Raw genomic sequence first — 9,147 nt, 5'->3', positions numbered from 1 at the left:
CTGTTAACTTTTTGTACAACACTGGTGCTCTCATTTATTGGGGCTGTGCAGGAAGGTCATCACACTGACTAGATGTGACATGGCCAGTGATTTGTCAGTCGTTAAAACTGACATGACCCCAGAACAAGCTCAGCAATGTCAGTAGGCAAGTCTGGCATCTCCAACTACTAGAAGTTGCGTGATGTAACATCAGCGTTATCCATCTAATGCAGGCCACATTTACATGCACATGGAGGAAGGTACCATTGGGTTAACTTTCCCAGTGTATACCCCAGCAACCACAGTGAAAACACCAAGAATACATCAGGGTCACGTCATCTAAGAAACAAACTGGGTGATCAAGTGCACCACCTCGACTTTGGGAGGTCATGACCCCCAAACCTGCTGCTGGTGACATTCACAGGGTGTCAAGTTACGTGGTTTCAGTGAGTAATGGCTAATTTTCTGCAGGGCTCCGGATAAACAGATCAACAAGCAATTCAAAGCAAAACAAAAATCTCCTACATTTTTAAAACCAATCAGCATGTTGACTAAAAATTGTTTTGCAAAGTAAACTTGAAAATAATTAGGATCATTCCACGTTGGCAAGGCACTGTACCATATCATACACTAACATCCTTTTTTCCAGCGATATTTGAACCTATTTTGCTGCACAAAACCCTTTCTTCTCAGAATTAATATTTAATAACGACACTCCGGATTGCTACTTGGTATCAGATCTCTGAAACGGAAGACACGCTATACTCGTGTCACAACAAATTCAATGTCAGATGTGGTTACAGAAGACAAAATCCCTGTAAGTAGAAGGCTCACGTAATGCAGTCCTTGACATTTATTTGCATTTCTTGAAGAGGAGTTGTGCAGGGTGATCTACAGCCAGCTGGTGTAGCAGCGTGCAAACGGGTTTCAAGATGATCAAGAAGTTTGATAAAAGGTGGCACATTTGCATTACATTTTTAATGGCTCAAGGAAAAATATAAAGGAATGAATTTGAATGTTCCTTATTTGGTCTCAGCAATTCTTTGAAGACAGACTCTTCTGAAAGCCGATTTGTCCCTCATTTCCATCACACTGTCTCGGACCAGTTCCATGAACAATAAGGGCCATTGCTTGTGCAGTGTCTCCATTTTCTGGTTGATGGCCACTGCCTCCTGCAGTAGCATTTTCACATAATGATGGCTTAGCTGAGCATGAGCATTCTCCTGCAACAATACACAAATAGCATTACAACACAATCAATGTGGATTTAAAACATAAAAGGCTCATCCTATGAAATCCAATGTTTCTTCAAAATGTAACTTTTATTCAAAGAGCTGGAACTTTCAGCTACTTAAGTTTGACCATCCATTCATCCATCCATTTTCTAAACCTGCTTATCCAGAGCAAGGTCGTGGGGACGCTAGAGCCTATCCCAGCAAGCATTGTGCACAAGGCAAGAACAATTCCTGGACAGGGCGCCATCTCATCACAGGGTGAACACACACACATATCAGGGGCCAGTTTAGCATCACCAGTCCACCTAACCTACATGTCTGATGGTGGAGGAAACGCATGTCTACACTGTGAGAACATGCAAAATGTTAAAGAGCTTCTCAAATAGCCAACCTAAAATTAAGAAGAATGACCAAATTACATACACCCTTCTGGCTCTTCGATAACAAGTTCTTGCAGAAATATGTCATTGCTGCATTAAATCTACAAACTATAAAACAAGACAATCCCTTCCGTGGGATTCCTTTCTTCTTTTATTCCTCATACCTCAATGGTAAGAGATAGTGCTTACAAGATGCTTATTTCCTTTCCTTTTTTAATTAAAACTGGGCCTTAATGCTCTTTAAAACATTTTACCTCATTTTTGGGAGCATCTCTGCTTGGGTAGGTGAGTAATGCCCGGCCAAGGCCTTCCCCAGGCAACTTTCCATTTTCACGGATGCTTTCTGGACTCAGTCCTGTTCGGCCCCGGCCTTCCAGAAAGAACTGCAGTTGACGCTTTCTGCTAAAATTGAATACGTAAATGATATGTTAAAAAGTGGCAATTGTTTCTGCAATATCTTGCTTTTCTACACTTGGTGGCCACTTTATTAGGTACTAGCCAAATACCTGCGCTTCGCAGCGGAGAAGTAGTGTGTTAAAGAAGTAATGAAAAAGAAAAGGAAACATTTTAATAATAACGTAACATGATTGACATTGTCATTGTCATGAGTGTTGCTGTCATATATATATATATACATATGCACACATATATACAGTATATATACATATACAGTACATCCACATATATATATATATATATATATTTGCAAAAAACCACGCTTTTATCAAGGCTTCCGTCGGGTAGTCTTTTGAAATGAAATTTTCCTCCAATCAGTCGTAGCAACGCGCTTTCTTACGACTGTTACATTTTTGTAGCTCTGATGTGTGCATCAATGTAATCGGTGTACCAGGAAATCATGCATTGACAGAAGTTCCCCTTTGCTTGGAATGCAAAGTGTGATTAAATGCTTTATTTTTTAACGCGTTATGGAGCACATGCATCGAGGCTTCTCAGCTGTGCTTGTGCTAAGAAAAGGAAACATTTTAAAAATAACGTAACACGATTGTCAATGTAACCTTTTGTAAGTAGTGCCTGGAGGATTCAGAGTGTGGAGAAACTCTAGAGACAGCGTGTGTATTACCTTGTGGATTTTTCTGTGAGTTTTTGGTGGCAGCGTCACAAAGTCGCTTCCGTAAGACTGCGTTAGCTGCGGAGCTCAGCTCAGACGAAATGAGGTAAATGGGAGGGGAGGTGATGACGTGACTCCCCCACCAGCCTTAACTGTCAATCTCCCCCCCACAAAGACAGTCTCTCGGAATTTGCATAAGCACAGCCCCTCACCATCAATGTTAACTTAGTTACAAAGTGATCAAACCTGTCGTTTATATCCTACGTCCTCTCATTAAACTTGTATCCCGCATTAGCCGTGGGCATGACAAACGCCAGTGGCAGCCTGTCTATGATCTTAATTTAAACTTTAGGTTTACACCGTGCTTTGTTTCCAAAGTAGCTACACTCATGAATATGGTTGTATATGTCACTCGCTCGCTTCTTATTGTTTCGCTGCCTTCTCAATTATATAATGCATGTTTTCTTCAGCGCTTTTTGGAGCTCTTCCTTATTTTCCACGTACTGCGTTAACAGTCAATTCACGTGATTAAGTGGGAGGCGTGATGATGTCACACGAAACTCCGCCTCCCATGGCCATCGAGCTCAACTCCATTACAGTATATGGAGAAAAACAGCTTCCAGTTATGACCATTACGCGTAGAATTTCAAAATGAAACCTGCCCAACTTTTGTAAGGAAGCTGTAAGGAATGAGCCTGCCAAATTTCAGCCTTCTACCTACACGGGAAGTTGGAGAATTAGTGATGAGTCAGTGAGTGAGTCAGTGAGTGAGTGAGTGAGTGAGGGCTTTGCCTTTTATTAGTATAGATACCTGCTTCTTATGGCTAACAACCAATCATGTGGCCTCAACTTTATACCCAGCACATTCAGAAAGTATTCAGGCACCTTCATTGTTTTCTCATTTTTCTATGATGCAGCTTTGTGCTACAATCATTTAAGTCTGTTTTAGTGAAAACAGGATTCTAGGGATTTCAGAAAAAGTATTAAAGAATAAAAAACTGAAATCTAACATTCAGTGCATTGATAATACAGCTATTCACAAAAACCCAGTTTCAAAAACACCATGATTACCCTAATTCCGGTTAGAGAAACTGGGATAACACGCACAGATTTCTCCACCTGTAACCCAATTATGTGGCCATGTAAACCCTTAACTGGGTTACACTTTAGGATTTCATTGTGTTTTCTTCACACATGTCTCCAGCAGCCATGGGTAGAAAATAGCAAAAGCGTCCACAAAGATATATTTTTGACGCAAATGTTTAGATAGTCACGTTATTCCTTCTCTTGGTTGAAGTAATCTGTCTCAGTATTTCACAAATCACTAAATTTGTGTTGATGAGCTGAATGTACACTGCTAAGCTCAGCAGTACAGTTTCAGGAGACACAGGCTCCATGCTTGTTTTCAGATTCACCTTTCATTTTTTTTCTTTAGCACATTTTTATGACACTGGGGCATTTTGTGGTAGGGGTGTGGAAATAATTTTTTTTCTACTTGTCCACGGACAAGTAAACTTAGAAAATCCACTTGTCCACCAGTTTAATTCACTTTCCCATAAACAAATAACAAAAGTGAAAAATAGTTTATTTTTTCTGATCTCTTTTATTGATACCAAAACTGCCTTCCATTTTAAAACTGAAAAAAGTTCTTTCAGGGAGTAGTAATTTGCCACTTTGCTCTAGAACATTATATAAAAGATTCCCATATCATTTTATCTCACTAATAAACAATGCCTTCATTATAGCTACACTAGTTCTGTTTCACATATTACAGTTACATAACAGAACACTGTCCTTGAGACATCATTCAACAAAACAGACAATATTGACTTCACAAACTCAACACTGGCGTCCCTGCCTCGATGGTCACTCCCTAAATTTACACCATTCTTTTCCTACACAGAAATTGAAAGTCAGTAAATGGCCTGTTGTGCTTTGCAACAGCGTAAGCAGTATTGAACAGCCTAGCCTAACGCTCAACCTCCGAGTGTTCAACTTTAGAAAACGCTTTTTCAGTTGAACCAACCTTTTTCTTACTTTTAGACTCATGCTTTGACATACAGGCAATGTGTTTCGCAGACAGCTGATGCGACAGCAGTGTCGACTTTCTTGCCGGTAAATAATGTGGATGTTTTATCGGCAATAAGTGGATACTGACGGGAAATTTGGAAAAAAAACGGAGTCAGTGTTGTCTGCATTAACCCACGGAAACTCTTTGAGCCATTGCGATTGAAAAGACCATTTTTGTTTTTTTATCATACTCACAGTCCCTTTCAGCTTTTGTTTTTCTTTTCTTGCCCTCATTATCAGGTTTTTCAGGGCCTGTTGTGACTGTTTTAATCAAGAAACGATCCATTTCTCATCTACTCATCTGCTACTTGCTTCAGTTTCAGCAACACGCATATAGCGAGAAAACGTGCTTACCGCAGTGCATTATGGGTTACGCAAGGAATTCCTAAAGACGTATTCGAAATTCCATAAGATGGTACATTTCCAAAGAAGCAAATATTACCGATGTTGTCAGGAAAAAATAACTGTGTCTAAGTGAAGATTTTTATAGATATTTCATAACATTTGGAAACTGTTAGAATGTATTCTTATTTTTAATAAACTGACAGCGCGAAACCAACTTGTTTTATATGAAAAATTCTCTAATCAAAAATGATCTATGGACGGCTCATTAAAATTGATGTTGTCACGCAATAAATTTCTTAATCTATACTAATAAAAGGCAAAGCCCTCACTGACTCACTCACTCACTGACTAACTCACTCAGCACTAATTCTCCAACTTCCCGTGTAGGTAGAAGGCTGAAATTTGGCAGGCTTATTCCTTACAGCTTACTTACAAAAGTTGGGCAGGTTTCATTTCGAAATTCTACGTGTAATGGTCATAACTGGAACCTATATTTCTCCATATACTGTAATGGACGTTAGCTCGACGGCCGTGGGGGGTGGAGCTGCATGTGACATCATCACGCCTCCCATGTAATCACGTGAACTGACTGTGACTGCAGTACATAGAAAAGAAGGAACACCTCCCAAAGAGCGCTGAAGAAAAACGCCGAATACTTTATTCGCGAGATACAAGTTTAATGAGAAGACACGAGGTATAAGTGAGACTTTGGATCACTTTGTAACAGAGTTCAAATTGCTGTAGCGAGAAACTTTTAAGTGCCGGGTCTTAGCTAACATTAAATAAAGCCGTGGACATCGCAACATCACACAAGAGAGCAACTCACGTGAACTGACTGAACGCAGTACGAGTGATCACTTCCATGCATCAAACCTGTTCAAAAAACGCATTACACATTTGACAAGGTAGGAAAAGAATATGCTCCGAGTTGAGCTCCACAGCTAACGCGGTCTTGCGGAAGCAACTTCGTCACTCTGCCACCAAATACTCACAGAAAAATCCACAAGTTAATACACACGCTGTCTGAGTTTCTCCACACTCAATGTATTCCTCGCGTCCCCTTTATACCCTCTGATCTCCCATTTCAATTCACATGCCTCCAATTTCCAGTAAGGCTCTGCTGCGCGATGACAAGTAATAAGTCTCAGGGACAGACCCTACAAAACGATGCCATTGATTGCCATTGATTATACGTTGCATTCTCAAGAGTGAGCTTGCGCAGCTTCGTCATATTACAACCGGAGTGCAGCCAAATATGAATAAAGCCGTGGACATCGCAACATCACACAAGAGAGCAGCTCACATGAACTGACTCAACGCAGTACGAGTGATCACTACCATGCATCAAACCTGTTCAAAAAACGCATTTCACAATTGACAAGGTGATGGCTTTATATGTCGTTCGTTTATAAAACAGCGGAGAAGCTGTGTGAAGGCAGCTACACAAAAAAACAGCAGAGTGCCACACTCTGAATGTATTCCTGGCATCACCGTTATACCCTCTGATCTCCCATTTCAATTGAAATGCCTCAAATTTCCAGTAAGGCTCTGCTTCGCGATGACAAAGTCTCAGGGACACACCCTACAAAAGGTTTCCATTGATTTGAGGCAACATTGCTTTCCTCCTGGACAAAACTATACGTTGCATTCCCAAAAGTTAATATATATATATATATATATATACACCCCGATCTACATACTGGCGAAACATGTGCCGCGTACTGTTTGCATTATTTGACAGTAAAACTATTTCAATATATTCAATATATATATATATATATATATATATATATATATATATATATATATATATATATATATATATATATATCAGCACTTCCCGATTCATTTTACTCTCGCACCCCCTTGGTTTGAGAAGAAGTATGAAAAAATATGAGGTTAACGCAGAAAAACAGATCACCAATTGAAGCTTTATGAATAATGGATACTTTATTCGCCATCAATAATTGTTTTGGTAAAGCCATATTCAGTGAAATCCTCCTTCCATGTTATAATTTTTCCGCGACTAGCCATGATTAAATGAACGGTAAAAAAGTAAGAGCGCTTAGGTGACTTATTCAGGCAGGCAGGTGACAGCACAATAGCTCAAATTTGGATATAAGTAGGTTCTATTTAGTCGCCAGAAATATCTTTGGTAGGAATGGAAGTTGAATTTAGTCTTTAAATTTCTATGGTGAAGAAAAATGTATGCAATGTTGACTACATTTAACTTACATTCCTACTAAACATATTTCTGTCGACCAAATAAAAATTACTTATATTTAAAATTTAAATAGAACTTGAACAGATATGATAGTTCATAATACCCACGCAGCACTAAGTGCACGTAAGAGCAGGAGTCATCCATTTTAACAAGCAGCGTACTGCACTGATACGAAATAGCCTGCCCATTTAATTATTTAGGAATGGATAAATAAATTAAGATTTTGTACAAATAATGTTTCATTTTTCTTCCTCAATGGATTCTGGCACCCCCAGCAACAGCTGCTCGCACCCCAAAGGAGATATAGATATAGATATATAGATAGATAGATATGTAGATATATAGATATAAATATATTGATTATATAGATAGATATATACATACTAGCCATGTGCGCCCAACTACATTGCGCATGTTAAAGTTGTCTGTGAAGGGCTACCTGTTTAAACGCGGCTGCCAGTCATGAACTGGGCCCTTCGTCGCACAGCATTATGATTTTTTATAAGGGAAACAAAATTAAAAAAGAAAACCCTTGGATATTGATTCGATAGGAACGGCCCACTCGGAATCACTATCCGAATCGTAATTATGTGGTGGTGTAGGAGCATTTCTGTTTCTGTCCATTCACAGTCCGTCTCGTTTTCAGGACGCTGTCGTTTCCTCTCACGATGTCTTCTCAACCTTTCTCCAATCTCTTTGTGGCAATCCAAAGAGCAAGGCAATATACACGGAGCAATGGTTATTAAAGGGAGACACATAGGTATCCAGGCTCTTTAAAGCATAAATAGAGATCACTTCACTGACATGTTAGCATGTACAACTGTGAGACGCGCAGCACTCGCCGGCTACAACGTAACAATAATTTCCGGAACGTTCTGTTACGTCGTCATTCATTTTACCCACTGTCTTTCTTTCATTCATATGTTACGTAGGCACGTACCTTTCATCTTCGGCAATCTCATTCTCTAACCAGGCCTCAGGAGCTAATCAGCGTAACACTGTCCACCACCCCTTTCGTTATTCCGGCACATTGTTGACATCCGTGAGTAACAACAACGTACTAAACTGGAAGGTGGTCTATGCATGCATGGAATTCACGGACAAAGATCAAGATCTAAATAAAGATCTCTTTAGTTAATTTAAAGCACAACAACTTGTTTAGTTTGAATGTCTGTGTTTTGAGGTGTGACTGGAGTACTACAGTCTTCAGTAGTATAAGCCTGGAGGAGATTCTTAATGCAATGCCAATGTTTTAGCTGTCTCTCTACTGCCATCTAGTGCTTCTTCTTCTAATTCATTCGCGGACAAACAAAGATCAAGACCCAAATGAAGATTATATATAGAGATGGATAGATATAGAGATATAGATAGATATAGTAATATATATGTGTATATATATATATATATCGCCAGCAACACTCATGACAGTGACAAAACAATTACATTGTCAATCATGTTACGTTATTATTAAAATGGTTCCTTTTCTTTTTCATTACTTCTTTAACACACTACTTCTCTGCTGCAAAGCGCGGATATTTTGCTATATATGTATATGTGTATATGTATGTATATATATATATATATATATATATATATATATATATATATATATATATGCTAGCAACACTCAACAATTACATTGTCAATCATGTTACGTTATTATTAAAATGTTTCCTTTTCTTTTTCATTACTTCTTTAACACACTAATTCTCCGCTGCGAACAGCGGGTATTTTGCTAGTCCCTCCATATATCACAACCTACGCGAAATCACAAATTTCAGGAAAGATTAACTGCCTAACAAGCTTTGTTATGTGGTGAAAACATTTGCATTGTAAGTAAAATGA

At 39.0% G+C, this 9,147-nt stretch overlaps 1 protein-coding gene across 3 annotated transcripts in view; it reads right to left on the bottom strand.

Moving 5' to 3' along the window:
• Positions 1-693: 693 nt before the first annotated feature.
• LOC120541497 (leucine-rich repeat-containing protein 49-like) overlaps positions 694-9,147 on the bottom strand; it is a 64,908-nt gene continuing 56,454 nt past the window's right edge. For 2 of the 3 annotated variants that reach the window (XM_039773193.1, XM_039773195.1), the window contains exons 9-10: positions 1,849-1,996; positions 694-1,202 (exon numbers count right to left, since the gene is read on the bottom strand). In XM_039773193.1, the coding sequence (XP_039629127.1) occupies positions 1,002-1,202; positions 1,849-1,996 (349 nt within the window). In that variant the 3' untranslated portion in view covers positions 694-1,001. The remainder of the gene's footprint in view (positions 1,203-1,848; positions 1,997-9,147) is intronic. The other variant, XM_039773194.1, reaches the window with a different exon arrangement.

The sequence above is a fragment of the Polypterus senegalus genome, chromosome 12, assembly GCF_016835505.1.
Source record: "Polypterus senegalus isolate Bchr_013 chromosome 12, ASM1683550v1, whole genome shotgun sequence".
In the NCBI taxonomy this organism is placed as follows: Eukaryota; Metazoa; Chordata; class Cladistia; order Polypteriformes; family Polypteridae; genus Polypterus; species Polypterus senegalus.
The sequence above is the reverse complement of the archived record's forward strand: the minus strand, read 5'-3'. Positions and strand labels throughout refer to the sequence as shown.